The sequence below is a fragment of the Erythranthe guttata genome, chromosome 10, assembly GCF_056151865.1.
Source record: "Erythranthe guttata isolate IM_541 chromosome 10, IM_541, whole genome shotgun sequence".
Lineage (NCBI taxonomy): Eukaryota > Viridiplantae > Streptophyta > Magnoliopsida > Lamiales > Phrymaceae > Erythranthe > Erythranthe guttata.
In genome coordinates, this window is record NC_142542.1 from 6724356 (window position 1) to 6750251 (window position 25896).

At 32.3% G+C, this 25896-nt stretch overlaps 1 protein-coding gene and 3 long non-coding RNA genes across 6 annotated transcripts; 1 reads left to right on the forward strand and 3 right to left on the reverse strand.

Moving 5' to 3' along the window:
• Nucleotides 1-352: 352 nt before the first annotated feature.
• On the forward strand, nt 353-1877 carry LOC148767387 (uncharacterized). 2 transcript variants are annotated; one of them, XR_016033855.1, is made up of 3 exons: nt 353-869; nt 1320-1461; nt 1670-1877. It is a non-coding gene; the product is annotated as an uncharacterized LOC148767387 (long non-coding RNA). The 2 variants fall into 2 exon arrangements; XR_016033854.1 differs by having other exon boundaries at nt 1673-1877.
• A 1213-nt stretch (nt 1878-3090) lies between these two features.
• On the reverse strand, nt 3091-4765 carry LOC148767388 (uncharacterized). The gene is made up of 2 exons (XR_016033899.1): nt 4342-4765; nt 3091-3753 (listed from the first exon to the last, which is right to left on the reverse strand). It is a non-coding gene; the product is annotated as an uncharacterized LOC148767388 (long non-coding RNA).
• A 1248-nt stretch (nt 4766-6013) lies between these two features.
• LOC148767389 (uncharacterized) lies at nt 6014-14638 on the reverse strand. The gene is made up of 3 exons (XR_016033900.1): nt 14480-14638; nt 14199-14278; nt 6014-7572 (listed from the first exon to the last, which is right to left on the reverse strand). It is a non-coding gene; the product is annotated as an uncharacterized LOC148767389 (long non-coding RNA).
• Nucleotides 9487-13536, reverse strand: LOC148767390 (uncharacterized). Of its 2 annotated transcripts, XM_088824571.1 has the most exons (4): nt 13369-13536; nt 10135-12841; nt 9934-10026; nt 9487-9852 (listed from the first exon to the last, which is right to left on the reverse strand). In XM_088824571.1, exons 1-4 carry the CDS (start codon nt 13380-13382, stop codon nt 9700-9702), a joined length of 2967 nt encoding a protein of 988 aa, XP_088680697.1. In that variant the 5' UTR covers nt 13383-13536; the 3' UTR covers nt 9487-9699. The 2 variants fall into 2 exon arrangements, with proteins under 2 accessions (XP_088680697.1, XP_088680696.1); XM_088824570.1 differs by lacking the exon at nt 13369-13536 and having other exon boundaries at nt 10135-13158.
• Nucleotides 14639-25896: the final 11258 nt, after the last annotated feature.

Here is a 25896-nt window from a genome sequence, read left to right on the forward strand (position 1 = left end):
TTATATTTAATATAAAAATATAAAATAAAATGGTTAAAACTTGTACTATTTTAAATAAAATTTATGAATATTTACTTATCGATCTTTAATTTTTTATATCAATGTCTCTAAAAAATAATACGAGACGTGCCATAAATCCCATTAAGTGCAATATATTATTAGAATAATTTAGATTTTTTTGTCATACTTGAAATATGATAAAATTATATATATATATATATATATATATATATATATATATATATATATATATATATATATATAATATATATATATATATATATATATATATATATATATATATATATATATATATATATATATATATATATATATATATATTAAGTATATATATATGTCTATGGCCCCCTTTCTCCGCCCCGCTATTTATTTTCGATTTTTCTTTTGCCAGTTTTAATCTGAAACGACGTCGTTTCGTTATACTCTACCAATCAATTTGCTCTGTTGTTGCTCATAGCTTTTGGGGTCAATAGGGTGGTGATTTAATTTTTCCAATATCACTGTCTTTAATTTTACGCATGCGCTCAATTGTTTAAATCTTTTCCATAAAACAATTCCAAATGGGAAAAGTCTGAAACTAGGTGGAATCAACATGTTCTTCATCTAACCTCAATGATTTTGGAATAATATTCGGAGAATGATAGTATGGATCGATACAAAAACTGGAGAATGCAAAGGTAGATACATCGTTCTTTAAAATGAACAGCAACAAAAGAGAAGGTGCCACTGACATATAGTTTTATGTGCCTATTTCGAGTGTTTTGACTCCCTTCAGCACTCACTAGCAACAACGACAAGAAGGAGAAGGAGGCACGTGCTTACGAATATTTTGTTCTAACGTTTAAATGGTGAGCTTTTTTCAAGTTCAATGCATTACTTGACTACTGTTTGTGTTTTGCTGCTTCTCAATTTCAATTGTATTCGACCGTTTTAACTCTCCTTGTTGTGCGATGATTCTCTATGCTAAATAAAAGCAACAAGTTTCTTTTCTTTCTTTTATGTAATTTTCCTCTTATTCTTGTTGTTCCCCGACTCCCAATGGTAAACAAAGGTAATAACTTTCTCTCCTCTCTTTAATGTGAATTTTTTGCTTGGCTATTCCGATAAACCATTTAAATTCAATGTACAGCAAAATTTATTCAATAATTTTGTAGCTACAGCCTCTTCTTGCTTCCCTTGTAATTCAATCTTATTGTATGATTATCCCATTTGCATTTTAAGTTTTCTGTTTCAGTTATATGGTCACAACAAGTTGTGTATGTTCCACTGTTCTATTATTATATTAGTTCATTTCTCAGGACTAAAGAAAGTATATCCTGTGCAATTCATGGGCTTTAAAGATGAGAATAGACTGCTAAAAACTGAAAGCCTGTGAACTAAATATGTTTCTACGAATGTTGAAGAAAAGGCTTAATTCTTAGCTAGATGGCATCAGCTGTGGTGAGTTCTTGCATTTAATTTATTCTCCTTCTTTTTTACCTAATTATTTCAACAAGTTGTGCATTCATTTAGTTTGATTTAATGATTTTGCATCTTTTATTGATTATTGAACAAAGTTCCAGCAAGTTGTATGCACCTAAATATATACTTATCGGCAACTATCAAGAAATCAAGATTAGCTTCTCATTATTGTGTTTCCTCTTTGAAGTAGGTAATAACAATAGCAACAAGGCAAAAGTTTCAGAGGCTTCAGCTGCTGGAGCTGCTGTTTCTTCTACGATTCGGCATAACCCGCTTGGTTAGTTCTTCGAGATTTATGAAAAATTAATTTAATTTCTTTACATCATTAATATGCTTATTTTTTGCTTTCTGTAACCTGTTTTGCATTGTATTTCCATTTTAGTTTGGAAGAATCTGAGAAAGAATACTAATTCTGAAATTAAAGAAATTTCCTTCTCCTTGACCGTTGTCTGCATTATTTTCTCTTCTATTTTTTATTTGTATGAATCAACCGGGCACCGCGCCTTGCGCGGTGCTCCATCACTAGTATATATATATATATATATATATATATATATATATATATATATTATTTTAATTAAAAATTCGCAGTATAAACCTATTTTTTTTAAAATGTCTTGTGAACCTAAATTTTTTTGTCAATGTATTGCACCCCCTACTTTCTAATCCTGGTTCCGCCCCTGATGGTCGCTCAATATCAATTCCACGAATGAATTACAAAATAAGGTACCCTTCCGATTTATATTTATGCACAATATTCGGCATGACGGTTCCATGGGATTTATTCAAATTTATTCCAACAGTTTCATCGTTTCTTAAGCATAGACAATAAAAAAATATATTGACTTATTCTTAGTGTGAGGAACTCCCAGCGAATTGATTTTCCTAGGAATTGCAATGTAACCGAAGCAAACACAAAAATCCATAGGAAGAAAACAAATACATAAAATTGATATAGACCCAAAAAATATTAGCGCATATGCAAATTACATACGAGGAAAAATAAATATTGGATAATGCGAGGTCATTTGCAGCAGCAATAAAAAAATAAAAAATAAATAAAAAATAAATAAAAAATAAAAAATAAAATAATAAAATAATAAAAAAAAAAAAGTGAAAGAAAGGTGATTTGCATCATTGACTTACATATGTTACAAACACAAGTTATAATAAGTAGAAGAGAATCGGTTTATTTGTCAATGTATTGTACAAGGTACTTCTAATTAAACGGGTGTGATCTATGTAATGTTTATGTATTGCTTTCTCATTAATGAACAATGAATCTATATTAATGGTCCTTTTATAATTTTCATGGTTTTAAATCGTCAATAAAAGGCCATTTGCAAATTACATGGTGAAAAAACAAAATGAAGAAAATGAGGATGAAAAGTTGCTATATATAAACGTGAAAAGTTGCTATATATAAAGGTGAAAAGTTTTCTTTGTGTATTAATTATTTTAGTTTGAAATAAAAAAAAAATCTGCAAAATTAATATTAATAATGTCATTACCCAATTGTCCTTATGCAAAGAATATTTTTGTCCGATCCATGCAAAAAATGGAAGAAACCTCCGATGAGATTCACACTTTTATAGAGAAGAAAATAAATGAATAATAAAAATAAAACAATATAGATATAATAATAATAATAGTATAGATATAGATTATTCAAGTTCTTTCATTTATATATTACATAATTACATTGCTATCTTCAATCAGGAACTGTGAAATCAAAACAATTGCTCCGTATGTTCAACTCCTTCAATTCGACGAGCCCTGAGATCACCCCCAATTTTATTCTCTTTAGCTTACTACATGATGTAAATTCTATCTGTTTCAAGCATCTTAGTCCCCCTTTCTCAATTGAGGGACACAATTGGCAACGGAGAATTTCGAGATTTGATAATTCCCCAACAATAGAGACGGTCTTCAAAGACTTGCAATCAGAAAGAACCAATGTCCGGAGATATTTCAGCATCTGTATGCTTTGTGGTAGTGAGCTCAATGAAGTACAACTAATTGACACCACATTTAACCTGCTCATCCCTTCAAAGAAACTCTCATCCATCTCGATTTTTTTCTCTCCTACTTCTCTTGACAAAACGAGACGAAGTTTTCGTCTCGTTTTGTCAAGAGAAGTAAGTAGGCGAGAAAAAAATCGAGATGGATGAGAGTTTCTTTGAAGGAATGAGCAGGTTAAATGTGGTGTCAATTAGTTGTACTTCATTTAGGATAGTCAGATGTAAGTCTATATTAGCCTAATCAAAACACCTGTTTTGCAATATAAATAAATTTTATATCAGTACAAAGCACAGTACAAAGCTCATTAACAACAAAACAAGAAAATAAGCTTGAATTTCAGATCAAAAAAATGGGTTTGCGAGTTTTGGTTTTCTGATTTCGGGTTTCGGATTTTCGAGGTTTTGCTTTTCTGATTTCGGGTTTCGATTTCGGTTTAGTTTCGGTGAATTTCAGATCCACAAGGCAACTCCTACTATTCGAAAAATTCGACTCTCCAACTAAAATATGAAGGGCTCTACTATAAATCACACTATCCTTATTGAAAAAGCAAGCACAAAAAAAAAAAAAAAAAAAAAAAAGAAAAGAAGAAAAAAACACGAACAAGAAAAATCAAATTCTCCGATTTTCACATATGCATGAACAAGACAAAAATCATATTCAACTCATGATTTTGGTCAAATTCTCTACCCTTTCTAAATCAACAAACAAGAACAAAATCAAGATTATCAAATCAACACGGCAATTCCCACTTATCGAAAAATCTAATCCTCCAACTAAAAAAAAAATCATTTCTTGGAAAAAAAAAAAAAAAAAACAAGAATCTGATTTTTCACATACCCTTGCATGAATGAACTCTTCGATTCTCCCTTCATCGAACTGCCCCAATCATACGTAATATAATTTGAAACTATGTGGTGAAGTGAAGAGGAAGAGGGGGGTTTTGGGTGGGGATGAACGGATAGGATTGAAGGAATTGAAGTGACGGACGGTCCAGATTGGAGAAACTATATGTGGGTTGGGAAGAAGGATTGGCTGTCTTATCGGGAGGGATAAGAAAAAATGACACGTGTCTGCCTGATATTAGAGGATTCATTTCTGCTTCTTTTTACCATTATGCCCTACCAATTTATTCTAAAATATTTCTACCGAATAATTATTTTACCATAACGTACAGACTACAGTACCAAAATATTTATATAACTTCTTACTTGTTGGTATATATGGAATATTGTATAAAGAATAGATATGCTATTTCAAATTCTAGCTTAAGTTTTGTTTTTTTCCTTAACTGACTTTCCAATACTCTTAGGCCCCGTTTGGTTGCCAAGATAGTGTGTGTCAGTCACTATGCATATAATGTTATATTATGCAACCAGGGATCGGAAGCAAATACTAGGTTCGATCAACTTTACTTATAAGATAGAAAGAAACGTATGGACATGCGCTCGTTTATATACGAATATCTGCGGAACAAGAGCGAGTTGTGAACCACAAGTTATGGATTGGCCTTGGAGCAATATGTTGATTAATTTCGAACAATTTTTGTCTCATAGATGAGATTCTGTTGGCATCTCATTTATATACGTATATTTGTTTAATTTGTTGAATTTAATATGGATTTTGATTAATGGATACATTTGATTTTTCTATGGATTCTTTTATGCTTTTCTTGTATTTATATTATTGAGTTTATTGCATTTACTACCCATGCGAAGATAGCAACTGCGCGTTTTCCCTCCGCCATAAAAAAGTTAGTAAAAATCTCCATGTATTTATTTTTAGATAGCATACTCGACCCATTTAAACTTTCTCCACTGACCGGTTGTAAAAGGACCGAAGTACCCTGGGGGGTTTCTGCAAAAAACTAGGGGACTAAATTGAAGTTTTGAAAAACTCAATCAAATAAGTTAGGGGAGTGAATTGTAATTTTCTAAGAGATATATATTAAAATTTTAATATATATTTTTTACATTTTCGGTGTTCCATTGTTTTGCTATTGAACATCATGTCATATATGTTAACTAATTTAAGTTATCTTATATTTTTTTTCAATATCCGTTCCGTACAACGCACAGGGCAAAATACTAGTTATATATAAATCTTTTATAGTATAAAGTAGTATTTTCTTACATCAAACAATGATATAATATCACTTCTTCTTGGCCAAAAAACAATATTAAAAATATCACTTATAACATTTAAAAAATAAATAAAAATCACAACCTTAAGAAGTCCTACCACTATTGCAGAATACCCGAGTACAGTGGGCCCCATTTGTTTGATGAACAAACCTTAATTCTTCAGATACATAGATAGGACCACTGGGGCCCACTTCTTACCTAGCTTTTTGTTTGTGCTGACTCATCATAGGCCCATCCGATTTATGCGTCTGCCTTTTTTTCCTGGTCCCCACCTTAGCCCATCACCATTGCAATTATATCATTACTATGCCTTCAAATTATCTTCATTATTTCAACTTCTCTAATTTCTTCACAATTTTCACATGTTTGTAATAACATTGCATATATATTTTTTAGAGACCTAATTACATTTTCATAACTTAATCAAAACACGAATCATCGATACTGTATGAAATTTATTAAATTTAACTAATTTAATAAATTTAAATCGAAGAAAATGCAAAAAATATATATTAAAATTTATTAAAAAAATGTTGGAGGCAATTCTGTCATTTCACACGACAAAAACGAAGAAAAATCGCAGAACCGGCAAGTGTGATACACGATTTGCGACGAAGGGGGGTTTTCGCCTTTGACTAATAGATACAGAGGGTATTTGCTATTTTTTTTTTATGACAGGGGAAAATGCGCAGTTGCAATTCTCACAGGGGTAGTAAATGCAATAAGCTCTTATATCATTAGTAAATTTTAGTTCTAGTATCCTAAAAATGAAGTAAATTAATTAATATGCTATTAAATAGTGTGATTTTACTTTTTGAAGGTGAGGTGAACTCCACCTTTAAAAATGGTGGATCAACCAGTGTTTGTTACTCTATAATTTCAATTGATTATATGTTTTGATTGAACAATGTGTTTAATAAAAGAAAACTATATATGGAATCCAAATATATACAAGTACAATTCGGACCGGGGGTTTTCTTGGGGGCTGAAATATAAGGGTAATTTAAGAGAGTAATTTTTTTTGTTTTTGCGGACTAAAGTGTACAAAATTAAAAGTTTGGGAGGACGAAAGTGCATTAACTAATACATAAATACAAAAAAAAAAACACAGCTTAGAAAAAAAAAATTGGGGGGACTGGGGCCACCCCAGCCACAGGCATGGGTACGCCCCTGAGTACAAAGCTAACGGTGACTTAGTTGTTTAATGCTTGCTTTCATATTGCTTTGATATTGAGAAATGATAATCTAGACACAAATGTTAGCTATGAGTATAAAGCTAAAGGTGCACCAAGTGCTTTAATATTACTTTGTTCTCTAAAATAATTTTATCCAAGTCACTAAAAAATTATTAATTTTTTACACGAATAATCATAGAAAATGAATTCAGTTTTATTTAATATTTATTCAATTTCATTAAGCTTTTTTAATTATTCAAATTCATATCAATTTGAATTTTTTCCTCAAAAAATTCCAACATTATTTTAGTTTGAACATGTGAAGATTTTTGTCAAATTCGAACTTGGAATGCTGGGACGTTTTTAGTGTGTGATTTTCTGAAAAAATTAGGAAAAAAGAAGAAGAGTGGGGAAGGAGAAGATTTTAGAGAGAGAAATATTTTTAGTTATATGCATGATTTGGTAAAATTAGTGTGAGATTTAACATTTCAAATTCTAAAAAAGAAATTGTATCTATAATAATTTTTGAAATTATGTTACCTAGTGTGGCTTGACATGTAGTGATCATTTGGTTGCACCAGGAGTTGTTTGACGAAACAATCCTAGTATCAGAAATGTTGCAAACATTATCAACAACGTTGTATCAACTCGGTTGATTGTCCCTAGAGGAGTCAAAGAGGAGCAGCTCGAGAAACAATCAACCGAGTTGATACAACATTTTGTCTGATACTAGGACGTTTTTCTCGAGCAATCTGTGTAGCAACCAAATGATCACAACAAGTCAAGCCATGTACACTAGGAAAAAAAAAAAATTCAAAAATCACTTTAAATACAATTTTTTTTAGAATATGATAGGATTAAACACGGTCTTGAGGTTGATAGCGTGGAGACATCTATTTATTATAACATTAAAAAATATATATAAAAAAAAAAAAAAAAAAAAAAAAAAGAAAGACTCGTTTTCCTTAGAAGAGTACCACTATCACTATGAGTTGATATGCTTAGAAATAGGAGTGTTTTGTGATTAAGGGGTAGTTAAATGTTGTTTGAATTATTTTTTAATTCAAAAAGTGATTCATGGACGCTTTCATTTGGATTCGACAAAAATGATAAATATATATATATATATTAAATAACAGTCATTGTTGGTGTGATATTCTTATTTAATGGTTTTGTAATTGTTTGGTTGCATATCTTTTGGTAACAAATTTTCACATATAGAGCAGCAAAGGTAAGTGAGATTGAATTAAATAAGAAAACTAAGATTTATTAGCAAAATAATAGGAAGAATGAGCTAATCAGAAAATATATTCTCATAAAAAATTCTCAAATTAATTATAGGGTATATTGCATATAATTCCCTTGTGGTTTGAACATTTTGCACATGACCCCCTTGTGGTATGAAATTAGGCATATAACCCCATTGTGATTTTGACATTTTGCATATGACCTCCTTATGGTATGAAATTAGGCACATAACCCCTTGTGGTTTTAACATTTTGCACATGACCCCCTTATGGTATGAAATTAGCACATAACCCCCTTGAATAGAAAACTGAAAAAGACTAAATTACCCCTATCAATTGTTTTAATTTAAAAACAATTATTCTATAAAATGAAAAAGCTTAATGTATTTTTTTATATAATGAGAAATATAATATATTATTGTGTTTTTTTAATTTTACAGCACATATTTTTTTTAATATAATTTTCATTTCAACTTTGAAGAAATATTTTTTTAGATTTTTCTAAAAGAATAAAAAAAATAAAGACTGTGTTTCTTAAAAAAAATAAAGTTCGAAAACATCTATAATATAATATAATATAGGGTAAATAGCACTTTACCCCCTTGTGGTTTCAACTTGTTGCACTTTACCCCCCTGTCATATCAATATAGGCCTTTTACCTCCCTGTGGTTTGCACAATGTAGCGCCCGTCAATATATCCGTTAAATGTTAACGGAGAGTGCATCTCACTCGCTCGAAAATGACTTGGTTGAGTTTTTTTTACCATAAATTAATATTTTTACACATTTCAACCACTTTCAACCACTTTCCATTCAATATTTACCATTTCTTCTTCAATAAATACCCCCACCATCTTTTCCAAATTAAACCCTAATTCTCATTTTTTTTTTTGCTGCTGAACAACACCCCCCCCACCCCCCCTTTTTTTTTGTGATGTCTTCTTCTTCAAACAACTATGAAACTGTCGATCTACGATACCACGGGAAGATATGTTCTTGTGGAAGAAAAGCTGTCATAAAAATTGTTGAAACTGAGAAGCCATCAAAGGGTCGATTATATTTTGGGTGCTCCGATTCAAATTGTGGCTTTCAAGGATGGTGCACTCCCTACTCAATCAATGGCATATCAACTGGAACAACATCAGCTAGAGCTGGAGAGGGAATTGAGCAAATGGTTGTAGGCATAAAGACTAGGGTTCAAGTACTTGAAGCTAAACAAGAAATGGTGAAGCAAATGGTGGTTGGATGTCTTTTTCTGTATTTAATTTCAGTTGCAATTCTTGTTTGTAAGTTTTGAAATCAAAAGCTATTACTAATGACTACTAATGTCTCTGTTTCCATAAACTGCATATATCAATTGCCAAATAATTTGCAAAATTAACAAAATATAATCTGCAAAATTAACATTCACCAACAAAAAAATATTTTCCAACTGTTTCAACAAACAAACACATTGTTTTGCATAAGTGGCCAAAATAAATAACCAAACAAATAACTTGTTCATTGTTCAACAGACAACAAAAGATCCACTGAGCCAACTAACAAAAAAATGATCAGTTTAGATTAACTAACAAAAACATGGCTCTCAATGGAAAAAGTAAAAATCATAAAATTACTTCAACTCAGTTTGGAATCAAGGCATCCAAACTGGTTTTTTCTTACCTTTCACTTGCCTTTTTCCCTGCTTTTTACTACCAACTGGAGCTGTTTTTGATCTCTGGAACAATGCTCCATTAGGCCCATGCAGTAATGTTGGTTGAGAAGAGGTAGTTTGGGAAAATAAATTCTAAACCAAAAAACATAAAAGGTGGTTAAATATTTGCAAATCAGGTCTGAAAAATGAAATAAATGTGAAATGCAAACTAACCTCAAAAGTGGACTGTGATAAAGGTGGTTGGGAGGAGAGACTTGAATGCATTGCTGCAGGTACTTGAATTGCAGGACTTTGTGCAAATGAATTCTGCAGAAACAATAAATCTAGTTAGATATATAAATTTAAAAATATTCAATGATAAATATTGAGACAAAACAAATACTCAATGATAAAATATTGAAACAAAACAAATACCTCAAAGGGAACAGGTTGAGAAATGCCTTCACTGTTTGCAGGTACTTCAATAGGAACTGATGCCCTCTTAACTCTGGGAGGTTGGGGATTTTTTGCCTGCAATAAATGAATAGATAAAAAATTAGTATTATCCAAATAATATGAAAATGAAAAGTACAAATTAAGTAAATAAATTACCTTCAACAACTTAGAATTAGGATGCATTTGTCCCTTGCATCCTCTTTTATTATGTCCAGTTTGGAGGCACTTGGCACATGTCACTGCCAATTTCTTTCTTGAAACCTTAGAAGGATTTCTGCTGCCTTGTTCATCAGCTGTTTTGTTTCTTTTCTTTTTTGGTCTTCCTGGTTGTTTCTTAATAATTGGAGGCAGAAGTTGTGGCAATCCAGTCATGACATAATCATGTTCTCCTGGCACTGGACATATTTGAAAGTTGTAGGTGGCCAAATAAGCTTCCCTAGTATAGCATGGATGCACATAGTCCTCTGGCTGATGCTTGTTCATATATATTGCACTGACTGCATGCTTACATGGCAGTCCACTCACATCCCACATCCTACAGGTGCAACTTCTTGCTTCAAGATTAACTGAGCATTGTCTAACATGAGGCCCCTCATGGCACTCTACTTCATATAGCATCCCCCCAGACCAAGTAGGAAAGCAATTAGCACTGGCTTCTTTGATTTTCTCCAATTTCTTGAAGATATTAGGACCAAGCTTTCCCACATGCTTCAGCATACCATTTCTTTTTACTTGAAACCTTATCATTAGAGCTTTTCTAATCCATTCCAGCATAGAAATGATGTGCATATCTCTGGCATCTATGATGTAGTTATTCCAGCTTTCATTCATATTGTTCACAAGTATATCACACTTAGCTCTTGGACTGAAATGTGACCTGGCCCAGTTTTGAGGAATAGCATTCATTAACCACTTGAATGCACAAGGACCTTCCTCTCCATTCTCAGCAACAGTTGGTGGATCAGCCTTTTTTATTTCATTCATGTAGTACTGCCATTCATTCTTGTTTGCAGTAGATGCTGCTTTCCAGAATAGATCCTTCAATTCTTTGCCTTTATACTTCATTTTGAAATTGGCATACATGTGTCTGATGCAGTATCTGTGCTCCACACCTGGCATGAGTTCATTTATGGTCTCAACTAGACCTTTTTGTCTGTCAGAAATAAACACCCACCCTCTTTCTTGAACACTTCCCATATCATTGAGTAATTGGAGCAGAAACCATGACCAAGTCTGCTTGCACTCAGATTCTACAACAGCAATTGCAAGTGGGAAGAGATTGTCATTCCCATCTCTGCAAACAGCACTCAAAAGCTGACCACCCACTGATCCTTTGAGGAAACATCCATCTAACCCCACTATAGGTCTACATGCTGCTAAATACCCACTTTTTTGTGCAGCCAACCTAGCATACAGCCTTAAGAACCTAGGTTGAGTTCCTCTGTTATTTGCTTCTGCAGTTTGAATCTTGAAACAACTCCCAGGATTGTGGTGTAGCACTGTTGCACAGTAGTCTCTCAGCAGTGCATATTGCTTCTCTATGTCTCCCTCCACAAGCTTCTTTACTTTATGCTTGGCTCTATAGACTTGCCACCTACTGATATCAACATTAAGGTCTTTCCTTACCTTTCTCTTCATGGACTTCACTTTTATTTCATGGTTGTCTCTCAAATCATCAAGATATTCTTCAGCTAAGAATCTGGAATTTACATGTCCATTTTCATGTACTCTTCCACACTTGTGCTCTGATATGAATGACTTGATCTGAAATGTTGATGTATTGCCAATAGGTGATGCATGAATCCTCCAGCCACAGTCTTGCTTGCACTTGGCAGTTATTTTTTTGTTCTCATTCTTTATGTAGGTGATAGCATGACCTCTGAGTACATTCCATCTGACCATAGCTTTTCTAAAAAGTTGTGGTGTGGAGAACTTCAACCCTACAGACAAAACAGGATTCTTCATGCCAGTAGCCTCATTGAATTCCTCATACTGTTTACCTTCAGCATCACTATTCAATATGTCTTCAGCTTCCATAGGATCTCCACAATCAGACCACCATTCTTCCACTTGCACATCAGGACCCTTACTTGCCTCTTTTCCAATAGTTTCAGTCATAAAAATATCATCATGTGGGACCTCCAGGCCTTCTTCAAACCAGCTAGGATGACTACTGACTTCAGATGGTGGTCTATCTTCATCTTCTTCATAATCTTCATCATCACTATCATCATCTTCTTCTTCTTGCTGATTTTCTTCTTGTTGTTCTTCTTGATGGTTTGTTTCTTGTTCATTAACTTCTGGAAACATCTCTGCAAACACTTCATTAATAGCTTTATCAATATCTTCATCTTCTGGATCAATATTTCTCCCATCTTCTTCTTCAACATTTTCTGCATACATGCAAATGACATCTAGGCCTTCATAAGCTGTAACCATCTGAATTACATCCTCATCCCCCTTTAATTTTTTCAAACCTCTATCTAAAGTTTCACCAGCCACTCTATAGTAGATCAAACATCCCTCATTGATTCCCAACTGAGAGTGATACAACTGCTCAAAGTACATATAAGACAGTGTGGCTCTATCTTCAATTTCTAAAAACTCCACCATTCCTCCAACATACTTGATCATAGGTTTCCACATAAAATTTCCTCCATAATGGAATTCTATAGTCACAGGGTTCCTATAATAAGAAAAAATTACATAATGCATAAGATTAAGTACATAATTAGAGCTGAAAGAATATAAAAAAAAAGTTCCAGATAATGGCTAATTATGTACTGCAAGTGGATAAAATTGGTCCAAAATTGGGAAATTACATAATGCATAATATTCAGTACATAATTAGAGCTGAAAGAATATAAAAAAAGTTCCAGATAATAGCTAATTATGTACTGCAAGTGGATAAAAATTGGTCCAAAATTGGGACCATTCTTCCAAAGAATAAAAAAATCGAACAGGGACCACAATACACATAGAAAACAGACAAAGTGACATAAAAGAGACAATTCGAACAATATAATAAGGGCAAAATCTGAGACCAATAAAAAATTTCAGTATTTCGCTCAGATAAATTAGGGATTCGAGCCATATCATAAAAAAAATTGTGGACGAAAAACCTGGGTATCTCTATTTAACGAAATAAAAACAAAAATCAGCATAAATATTGCATAAATATTGACGAAGAAGAAATTAAAATGAATAACTTACTTGGGAACTTCCATGACTCCTTCGCAATTCGATGTATTGTGCAAGCACCTTCTTTCACCTTCTTTGCACCTTCTTATTGTCGTAATCACATTCTTTGAGCACTAACTCCCTAATCTTGCGAAGAACTGGTTGAATACGATTGAAGCTTGTGAAATCCAGAAGAGTTAATTTGGGAATTTAGGGTGAATTGTGTGAATTTGGGGGAAACAATTTACCACCTGTATGAGGGTCGTGGTTAGGGCGTGTAAATTGTAAGAAATTAGAAGGGTATTTTAGACATTAACCATCCTCCGTTAACATTTAACGGATATATTGACGGGCGCTACATTGTGCAAACCACAGGGAGGTAAAAGGCCTATATTGATATGACAGGGGGGTAAAGTGCAACAAGTTGAAACCACAAGGGGGTAAAGTGCTATTTACCCTATAATATATTATATAGAAAATAGTAATACAATAATCATAATTAATGATAATATTAAAGATTTTTAAATTGATTTCTAAAATTGAATAAACTTTAGGGGTAATTTAGTCTTTTCTAGTTTTCTATTAAGGGGGTTATGTGCTAATTTCATACCTTAAGGGGGTCATGTGCAAAATGTCAAAACCACAAGGGGGTTATGTGCCTAATTTCATAGCATAAGGGGGTCATGTGCAAAATGTCAAAACCACAAGAGGGTTATGTGCCTAATTTCATACCACAAGGGGGTCATGTGCAAAACGTTCAAACCACAAGGGGGTTAAGTGCTATTTACCCTGAATTATATTAACACAATATAAACAAAACATTTAGGGTAATGGGGAGAGGAACAATAATCAAATTATAATACCTGAAAATTGAATAGCCAATTTATCGAATGGATGACCTGGAAACTAAAGGAAACTAAAGGTTGAAGCTTTCCACCAATGTCTACAAATCAAAATTGATATTATAAAAAACATTATTTAGTCAGGAAAAGCAACTCTATTAGCATAATAGTGTAACAATTTTCATATGACAGCAAAAATGATCCCCCAGAACTTTCAAATAAAATCCAAATTCATTTACCAGTATTATTATTCCACCACCTAAAAAAAAAGAAAAAAATGGAAAGAGATAGATAGATCTTACTGAAAGAGATTCAGGGCCAGGTGGTGGCGGAGGAGAGATAAAGAAGTCGGAATTGGCTGAATTGTCGTCGTTAATGGAGCGAGAGTGAGTGAGTGAGAGAAGAAGGGAGAGTGGCGGGAGCGAGAGGCGCTGTGAAGAAGAATAATAAAAAGAAAAGATAAAAAATATATCATTTTTTTTTGAGTAACTAATGGTTTCTAAATGTTAGAAATAAATTTTGAATTATTATAAGCGTTAAGTACACTTTGTAGTTTGTACCCATGAAGTATAGCATCCGTAACACTTACTCCTAATATATCATTTGTAACAGATATCCCTCAATGTCAGTAATTTTATCTTTTAATGTTTAAAAACTAATAAACATAACAATCTAATAATTATTTAATAATTATTGGATCATCAAAAAGTGAGAAGAAACTAAAAAAATTATATTATTGAAAAAAAAAGTAATATTGAAAAAATAATATATTTGAATACTTAAGATTACTATTAGTTATGTATTGATTTCTTAAAATTTATGGATATGAGTATGTTTATTACGTGTTCCAATAACAATTAGATGTTATTTATCAAATATATACCCAACACAAGATAATATTTTTAAATATAATTTAATTATTATTTTAGTTTTTCTTTAGTTTAAAAAAGAAAATTTTAATATATTATGATTTAAAATACAAATTAAATTGAATTTGAGGAGGTAAATGTTACAAATGATACTTTATGGGATAAGTGTTACAGATGGTATACTTTAGGTGTGTAAATTGTATTTAATCCTTATAATAACTCAATATTAATAGTAACGGTTAACTTAAATTTCTAACGGATTCTAACGGATATGTCCGTTACATAAATCTGTACCGTTAGAAAATGTTCAATATGGTGTAGTGATCTTTAATAAAGTTAAATCCAAACTTTTTTTTTAATAATTAATTGTAAATAGTTTTTTTCTAAAGCAAAAGGCTTTTTGAAATGATTAACGAGCTACCGACATTGTATGAAGTTGTGAAGCACAAGCTGCTGCCTAAACCAGCAGCAGCAACATCAAATCTGACGATAGAAGAATATAATTGATTAAGAGCCAGATAGATAGCGAGATTTAATACATCAATTCGCAAAAAATAAAAACTAAATACGACTGGGAAAATTACGATCAAACTCAAAAGTTTTCAAATTTAGGCAATTTCGATCTGGAAATTCACTATTTGTTATAATTTCTTTTTAAAAACTTATTGTATTTCCGACATCACTTGTTTATAGTAATTTACTGTCAATCTCAATAATATTACTAAATTATTGTGAACCACATAAATATTATTTGTTTGTTTGAATTTTTATTTTGATTGTTTTGTTTATCAGTCAACGTAACAATATTACTGCTCAGCATTATATTATTATTGTAGTTGAAAGTCATATTACTGTCAACCTCACTAACATTATTGTGATTGATAGTAATACTACCGTCAACCACAACAATATTAATTTTTTTTTAGTTTTTTGTTTTGTTTTCCTTTGTTGACCGCACAACATAATAATACTATTGTATTACACATTAATTTATTATGTAACATATTGATTTTGTTGTGTTGATATTACTGTGCTAGATAGTAATGTAGCGATATTACTGTCGATATTATTGTGTTAACAATAATATAGTTAATTTTACTTGTCAACAAAATTGAAAGTTTGTCGAGAATATAAAAATTAAACATTTACAATCTAGATTGATTTAGACTAACCATTGGTAAAAGATTGTAGCACAATCTTTAAGTAATTGATCTTGATCTTGTAAGTTTTATTTTTATTTATGGCCCATTAACCTTTGAATTTATTTTATTAAATGTGGGTAATTCAATTAAGGTATTAAGGTGATTTTATGGTAATTGATTTGTAACGTTGATGGCAATAAAAGACCATGATGGGTGGGATTTGTCTTCTGGCGTTACAAATCAATCGTGGCCCTCTTCTCTCATCTATAAAAGAAATCCACAGCTCTTCTCCTCAACCATCAGACGTAAATTGAATTCCATCACTTACAGAAATATTCGTGAGTTGTGATATTAGAGAGATAGAGAGAAGAAGGTGTGCTACGAATAAAGTTCTCAAGGAGATTCGAAGGAGGCCTGGCTAGGCTCGGCTTGTAGATTGCTATCGTTCATCATCTTTATCGGAATTCATGGCGAACGGTATGTCGATAATCTCTATTACGTGATTATATTCTTAAGATGAATTTGATTTCAAGATTCTGTGATTAAGGTTTTTCCTCATAAAGTTAAATAAAAGTCTTTCAATTGGTATCAGAGCAGGGTTTTGAAATCGATTCATCTTGGAACTCAAATTTGTTATATGTTCTTCTTACGGCTGTATGATTTCGTGGCTTTAAATTTTGCGATAAAATAATTGTTTTGTTGTCTGATTATAAATTAATTAATAAACGATATTGATTGATATATGTGTTTTGATAACTGATAAATTTTGTGTAGTTATCTGTACCCTTGATATTTGTAATCTATTGGATTATTATTTGGGATAGTCTTCTGCAAAACACAACTTTTCCACGAATTGATCTTTTGATGAACGTGTCAGAGACTTTTCTCTGAATTGCTTGACTAATGTATATTTTTCATTTAATTTATTAAAATATGTTCGATTTGGGTGTTTTAAAAAAAAAAAAAAATTAACCCTGACTGGGTTTTATATGTTACGGCATCATACATGTATTGTATGCAATTATACGTAATTGAATTATTCTGTATGGATACATTTTTTGAAGTACATGAATATATTGCAAAATTGTGTCTCTGTCATTATTTTATAAATTGTATATGTTGTTGTATAATTGACACGTGATACGTGTGTGGGGTAATTATATGTCTGTGTTATATTTATGAAATTTACTATTCTTGTAGTTGCTAAAGTGACCTAGATTAGTAAATCTAATAAATATAAGAACTATATGAAAGTTTAATCATTTACATGATATTAAAGATTATAATATTCTCAAATTGCAGTCATAATTAAGAAATTGAGACTAGCTCAAAGGATAGTCGATTTTAATTAATTATGAACTGGGTGGGGTATCATAATTTTATTACTTAGCAATTATAATTGTTTACCTAAAGGTAACATGAATAATTGACGAGTGAGACGAATTATGTTAGACCCTACTTAGGTGTTATAAAAGATCATTTACACCAACATAGAGTGAACAATAGGTATGCTGTATTTCACCCAAAGGCGAACTTGTAGTGATATCGATAGTTCATCTTATTTGACTCAAGGTCTTATATGAGCATCCTTTTATCTTTACCTTATATATTTGCTATATTTATTTCAGTTGCTATTCCTACTTCATTGTACTCGCATGCTTCTGGTATTAAGACTCTCAGTGGGTCAAATTTCTCCGAATGGTATGAACAAATTCAATTCACCTTGGGTGTTATGGATTTGGACCTAGCATTGCTTACTGAAAAACCTGGGGAAATAACGGATGCTAACAGTGAGGAAGAAGTTAGCCTAATTGAAGCCTGGACCAAGTCCAATAGGCTTAGTCTTATGCTTATTAGAATGACTGTTGCTAATAACATTAAGACTTCCCTTCCCGAGGTTGACAATGCTATGGAACTGTTAACGGCTATTAAAGAACGCTTTAAATCAGCGGACAAGTCGTTAGCAGGGACACTCATGGCTGAATTGACTACCATGAAATATGGTGGTGATAAGGGAATTCAGGAACACATCCTGAATATGACTGATAAGGCTGCCAAACTTGGAGCTCTTGGCATGAAAGTGGAAGAATCCTTCCTTGTGCAATTTATCCTTAACTCACTTCCATCAAAGTTCGGCCCATTCAAAATCCACTATAATACTCAAAAAGATAAGTGGAATTTGAATGAGCTGACTAGTATGTGTATTCAAGAGGAAGTGAGATTAAAGCAAGAAGGAAATCACTTTGCATTGGCTGTAACTCATGGAAGTATGAAGAAGAAAGGGAAATTTGTGAAGAGTGGAAAGAAATTCGCACCAAACAAAAGATATGAACCTGGTGAAAGTAGTCAGGGTCATGGAAAGGCTTTTGTTGTCACCTGTTACTTTTGTAACAAGAAGGGACATGTAAAGAAGGATTGTGAGAAACGAAAGGCTTGGTTCGAAAAGAAAGGTATTCATCTTTCTTTTGTATGTTATGAATCAAATCTTATTGAAGTTCCTTCTTACACTTGGTGGCTTGATTCTGGTGCTACAACTCATATCACAAATTCATTACAGGGATTCCTTACAACTCGGAAACCGGAGGAAAGTGAAAAGTACATCTATATGGGGAACCGTCTCAAATCTAAAGTGGCGTTTGTTGGCACTTATCGCCTCATATTAGAGACGGGTCACAAGATGGATCTTGAAAACACTTTTTATGTACCTTCGTTTTCTAGGAATTTGGTTTCTTTGTCAAAACTGGATGTTTGTGGTTATTCAGCTTTAATTGGTTGTGGAAAACTCAGTTTTATGTTTAATTCAATAATAATTGGTTCCGGTATTTTATGTGATAGTTTATATAAAATATCTTTGAATCATGAGTTTGAACAATCATTATTAACCACTCATTCGGAAGTTGGCGTAAAGCGAAGCCTAAATAACGAAAATTCTTCTATCTTGTGGCATAAACGTTTGGGGCATATCTCCAAGGAAAGAATCGAAAGATTGGTAAAAACTGGAATTTTGGAAAATCTAGACTTTACTGATTTTCAAATGTGTGTTGATTGCATTAAGGGTAAGCAAACCAAACACAATAAAAGGGGTGCCACAAGAAGTAAAGAGCTTCTTGAGTTAATCCATACAGATATCTGCTCACTACCTATTCCATGTTTTAGTGGAGAAAAGTATTTTATCACCTTTATTGATGATCTATCTCGTTATGGTTATCTCTATCTAATTCATGAAAAATCTCAAGCCGTTGACATGCTTGAGGTGTTTGTTACGGAAGTCGAAAGACAATTAGATAGAAAAATTAAAGTTATACGATCAGATCGGGGTGGGGAATACTATGGTAGATATGATAAGTCGGGACAAAATCCTGGCCCATTTGCTAAATTCTTAGAAAAGCGTGGTATTTGTGCTCAATACACAATGCCTGGAACACCACAGCAGAATGGAGTTGATGAACGTCGTAAGCGTACTCTCATGGATATGGTTAGGAGTATGTTAAGTAATTCAACTGTACCCATTTCATTTTGGAATGAAGCCTTGAAAACCGCTATGTATATCTTAAACCGGGTTCCTAGTAAGGCGGTCCCAACAACTCCTTACGAGTTGTGGACTGGTAGGAAACCTAGTTTAAGACATTTACATGTTTGGGGTTGTCCAGCAGAGGCTAGAATATACAATCCAAATGAAAATAAATTGGACCCTAGAACAATTTCTGGATATTTTATTGGTTATCCACTAAAGTCAAAAGGGTACAGATTTTACTGTCCTAACCATACTACGAGGATAGTTGAAACTGGAAACGCCAAATTCTTAGAGAATGGTGAAGTTAGTGGGAGTCTTGAATCAAGAAAGGTAGAACTTGAGGAAATTAGGGTGGATATTTTACCATCTTATTTCCCTCAAGATAACGTTACTCTTCAACCTATACAGCAGGTTGAAACAAATGATTCACCACTCCATTCACCACTTCATGAAGATGTCATCATTGGCAATACTGTAGAACCACCACAACCGGTAGCTTTGAGGAAATCTCAAAGGGAAAGGAAATCTGCCATATCCGATGATTATGTGGTGTATCTACAAGAATCTGATTTTGATATTGGTATTCAAAATGATCCAGTTTCATATTCACAAGCCATGAAAAGTAAAGATTCTAATAAATGGATTGATGCTATGAATGAAGAGTTGAAATCAATGGACTATAACGGTGTCTGGGAACTTGTCGAATTGCCTAAGAACAGTAAGAAAGTCGGTTGTAGATGGGTCTTTAAGACCAAACGTGACTCTAAGGGCAATATCGAAAGATTTAAAGCCAGATTAGTGGCCAAAGGTTTCACTCAAAAAGAAGGCATTGATTATAGAGAAACTTTCTCTCCAGTATCTAAGAAAGACTCTCTTAGAATCGTTATGGCTCTTGTAGCTCATTATGATTTGGAGTTACACCAAATGGACGTGAAAACCGCTTTTCTGAATGGGGATTTAGATGAAGATATCTATATGGACCAGCCTGAAGGATTTGCAAAACAAGGAAATGAACACTTGGCTTGTAAATTAAAGAAATCCATATATGGACTTAAACAAGCTTCTAGACAATGGTATATAAAATTCAATGATACCATTACTTCCTTTGGATTTAAGGAAAACACTGTTGATCAGTGTATATATCTAAAGGTCAGTGGGAGCAAGTTTATCTTTTTAGTCTTGTATGTGGATGATATTTTACTAGCAAGTAGTGATCTTGGTTTGCTTCACGAAACTAAGAATTATCTTTCCAAGAATTTTAAGATGGTTGATATGGGTGAGGCAAATTATGTTATTGGGATAGAGATCTTTAGAGATCGATCTCGAGGATTGTTAGGCTTGTCTCAGAAAGGATATATCAATCGAGTTCTTGAAAGATTTAATATGCAGTTTTGTTCAGCCATTAATGCTCCTATCACGAAAGGTGATAAATTAAATGAAAAGCAATGTCCAAAGAATGATTTGGAAAAGGAGAAAATGAAATTGATTCCATATGCATCAGCAGTTGGAAGTCTGATGTATGCACAGACTTGTACTAGACCAGATATTAGTTATGCAGTGGGAGTACTTGGTAGATATCAAAGTAATCCGGGAATAGATCATTGGAAAGCAGCAAAGAAGGTTATGAGGTATCTTCAAGGAACAAAGGATTACATGCTTACTTACAGAAGATCGGACCAATTAGAGGTTATTGGTTATTCAGACTCCGATTTTGCTGGTTGTGTAGATAGTAGAAAATCCACATCGGGCTTTGTATTTCTACTAGCTGGTGGAGCAATATCTTGGAAGAGCGTAAAGCAAAGTATTATTGCTTCTTCCACAATGGAGGCTGAGTTTGTAGCATGTTTTGAGGCCTCGAGTCATGCACTGTGGTTGCGAAATTTTATCTTAGGGCTTAAGGCTGTTGACTCAATTGCTAAGCCTTTGAAGATATATTGTGATAACACCGCAGCCGTTTTCTTCTCTAAGAATGGAAAGTATTCAAGTGGATCTAAGCACATGGATCTTAAGTACTTGGTTGTTAAAGAAAGAGTCCAGAAACAACAAGTGTCAATAGAAAATTTAAGTACAACTCTTATGGTTGCTGATCCATTAACCAAGGGATTGCCTATAAAGACATATGAGGAACATGTTATTAGAATGGGTCTTTTGAGCAATCCATGATTTAATGAGTTATGATTATGTAATTGACACTTAATTTATTTAATGAAATGTTTCTGTTTTCCTGTTTCCAATTATGTGTGCACATATTATATTTGGATTTAACAGCGTTTGTCCTAACAAGACAAAATTAAAGGGGCTATTATGGATTAGAATAGTAATGGTTATTAGTGGCGTGATACATAGAAGGGAATATGATGAATGAATCATATAACCGCTATGATTCACATTAATAACTCAAACTAGTTCTAATATTAAAGTACTCTATTTACCTATTATGGTAATCACCTTAATTTTATTTTAAAATCGTGATCACGTGTCAAATGTTTTGTATGAAGAACCCACCGAGTCAAATAATTTTTTAAACTTGTTTTTCTTAAACGGTTCAATGGGCCAAGTGGGAGAATGTAAGTTTTATTTTTATTTATGGCCCATTAACCTTTGAATTTATTTTATTAAATGTGGGTAATTCAATTAAGGTATTAAGGTGATTTTATGGTAATTGATTTGTAACGTTGATGGCAATAAAAGACCATGATGGGTGGGATTTGTCTTCTGGCGTTACAAATCAATCGTGGCCCTCTTCTCTCATCTATAAAAGAAATCCACAGCTCTTCTCCTCAACCATCAGACGTAAATTGAATTCCATCACTTACAGAAATATTCGTGAGTTGTGATATTAGAGAGATAGAGAGAAGAAGGTGTGCTACGAATAAAGTTCTCAAGGAGATTCGAAGGAGGCCTGGCTAGGCTCGGCTTGTAGATTGCTATCGTTCATCATCTTTATCGGAATTCATGGCGAACGGTATGTCGATAATCCTAATTATGTGTTTATGTTCTTAAGATGAATTTGATTTCAAGATTCTGTGATTAAAGTTTTTCCGCATAAATTAAATAAAAGTCTTTCAGATCTTGATCACATGTCGCGTTAACCGCCCTAAGTGGCAGTTCAAAACCTAATTTACGTAATTTGAATTGTTGAATCGGACATCACGGATCATATAACCTTAAGAACAATGCCGGTTGGGCCTCCGAAAAACCGAAAACTTTTAGGGCCTCCTATTTGTGAAACATTATATAATTATTGAGCTACAGGATTGTCTCAAGAATTGCATTTAACATAGTTGGCTGAGCTCAACTCATAGGTTTCTCAATGTTGCGTGTTCGATTCCTTAACTAATAGTTAAAACTCTAAAAGCTGCATCTCTTTGGTTTTGAGGGGCTATATGAAAAACACCCCTAATAAGATTTTGACTTTTTGATCGATTCAAATTTTAATTGATATAAACCCAAATAACACAAACTATCTAAAATGCCCTAACTAAACCCATTAAATGCAGATTACCTCCATTTAGGGACTTTTTGGATTTCTTTGTTTTTTATATTTATTTCAACTAGTATTTTTTCCCGTGCGATGCACGGGATATTATTTAAATAGTGAAAACAAAAATCAATTTAATACATAACAAAAAAATATAGTACACTACTAGAGTAAAATTTAATAATGTAGTATTATTCATATTTTATATAACATTAGTTTTTTTAAATCTTACATATTAAGATTTTAATCCAAATAAATAGACTAAAATTTAACAACTCGAATTTCCAACTTGATCTCTTAAGATTTGAGATAGATTGATAAAAAATAGGAGATTAATAATTGTTGAAAATTATAGTTAAAAAATTAGTAAAAAAAATATTAAAAATAAATAATTACATAAGTAGCAATAAGATAGGATTCTTCGCGGGTTAGTTTAATTTTGATAATTGTTAAAAATTATATTTAGAAATTAATAGAAAAAACATATTAAAAATAAATAATTACAGAAATACCATTAGAGTTTTTTAGGATTGCCTAACGTTTCTTTCTTTTATATATAAGATTTGGATTCATTTTTATTTTCTATTTTTATTTTAAATTAGTTTTTTCTTATTTATATTTTTCATTTTTATCATTTTATTTTTTTCTAAATGGTTTTATTTTATTTTTAGTTTTCTTTTTTCATTTTTTTAATTCCAGTTTTTTGAAATGGTCTTTTTGATTTTTTTCAGAAACTACTACTATTACTCTGGGTTTTTTTAAAGACACCAACAAATGCCGTCACCATTAACAAATAGTAGAGTTACCCGAGTATCACCCAACCTAATCACCCTTGTGCCATCGCCGCCTGTTAAAAAACCTATTAAAAAGAAAAAGGAGACAACAACATGTCAATTTAATTCATACGAAAAAAAATTCATTCTGAAAGCAAAAATCACTACAAAATTAACCTAATCCACTACAAAAAAATTCCTCTTTTCGAAGACAAAATCCACTCAAAGTATATCGAAATCCACTAAAACTTACCGACATCAACTAGAAATTCACGGAATCCACTAATATTAACAAAATCCACTACTATTATGCTCATCAAAAACCACTATAAAATATAGAAAACCACTAAACTATTAACGTAATCCACTACGAAATTAACCTAATCCACTACAAAAAATTCCTCTTTTCAAAGACAAAATCCACTCAAATTACATCGAAATCCACTAAGAACTTACCCGAATCAACTAGAAAGTAACAATATCCACTAATATTAACGAAATCCACTCCTATTAAGCTCATAAAAAACCACTATAAAATATAGAAAATCACTAAAATATTAACGTTATCTACTACGAAATTAACCTAATCCACTACAAAAAAAAATCCCTTTTTAAAGACAATCCACTCTAATTATAACGAAAACCACTAAAAATTTACCGAAATCAACTAGAAATTAACAAAATCTACTAATATTAAGAAAATCATTAAATTTGTTTTATACTGCTGTCCTAAAATTCTAATAGAATGCCTAGATGCTAACTAATTTAAAAAACAAATTAACGTTTTTTTTTCTTTATCCGAAATTGGAAATTACTCATAATGAGATGATGATGCACACACACAATAACACACATAAAAAGTGAATTTTATGCAATATATTCTTGAATAAATTTCATACATATCCTAGGAAATTCATATCTTATGACCCAATCATCACATATAAGAAACGATCTGCCAATTTATAAGAATTAATAGTCTTTTTCGCAATATCGCTATCAAATAGGAACCTTCCCCATAAACCCTAAAACGATTGAAAGATGATTGAAACGATTTTTTTTTTACCTTTTTCTACCAACGCATAGATATCGTTCGGCGACGGGGGTTTGAGGGATTGCCTAACGATGTTCTGAACCCGAAAAAGAAGGTTTGGGAAACGCTTCAGGTCGATTTGCTTACCGATAAGGAGTCAGTGGCCTGCTACAAAGATTTTCCGTTTACAACCTCAGCTGGTGTCTGTAAGGTTTCATCGATTAGTGAAGACACAATCAGATAGATTATTAAATCTTCTAATTTTACCCCACTAATGCTCGATATTCTGAATTGCACGAAAAAGATAGGCTATCGTTGTGAAGAGAGAGGAAATAGGGGTGGGGGCTGGGGCGGTGCCGGGTGGGGGCTGGGGCAGCGACGGTCGGAAGAGAAGAAGGGTTGAACGAAAGGAGATATGCAACGGTGAATAGAGAAGAAAAAAAGGAGAAAAATATAATCTAGAGAGAAAAAAAGAGATACACGTTATTATGTTCAAAGAGCGAGATTTGAGGGTGTAATTGAGAACGTGATATTAAGGGAACATATATTAGGTATATATATTTATATTTAACCCTAAGATACATTATAATAAGGTAAGAGTATAATTGTGATATTTAATTAATTTTTATTAGTAAAAGATGTTTTGTATTTGTCTGGAAAATAAGAAATAAATTTGGACTCATTGTAATTGCACTTATGGGGTTTTGTCAAATAATCCTTGTTTTGGTTATTTTTTTTCTTTTTTTAATTTTATTTTTAATTTCCTTTTTTTTTATTTTTCTTTTTATTTTTTAATTTCCTCTTTTTTTAATTTCCATCCTTTTTTCTTTTTATTTTTTTTTATTTCCCAAATTTCCCTATTTTTTTCTTTCTAGTTTTATTTTTGAATTTCCCTCCTTTTTTCTTTTCT

Bases quoted from the DNA above. Each gene is read 5' to 3' on its own strand.
- LOC148767390 (XM_088824570.1), bottom strand. From the start codon at position 12,870: ATGCATTATGTAATTTTTTCTTATTATAGGAACCCTGTGACTATAGAA. The intron at 10,027-10,134 runs GTATTTGTTTTG...TTGTTTCTGCAG, and splicing joins CTCAACCTGTTCCCTTTGAG to AATTCATTTGCACAAAGTCC. The intron at 9,853-9,933 runs GTTAGTTTGCAT...TTTTTGGTTTAG, and splicing joins TATCACAGTCCACTTTTGAG to AATTTATTTTCCCAAACTAC.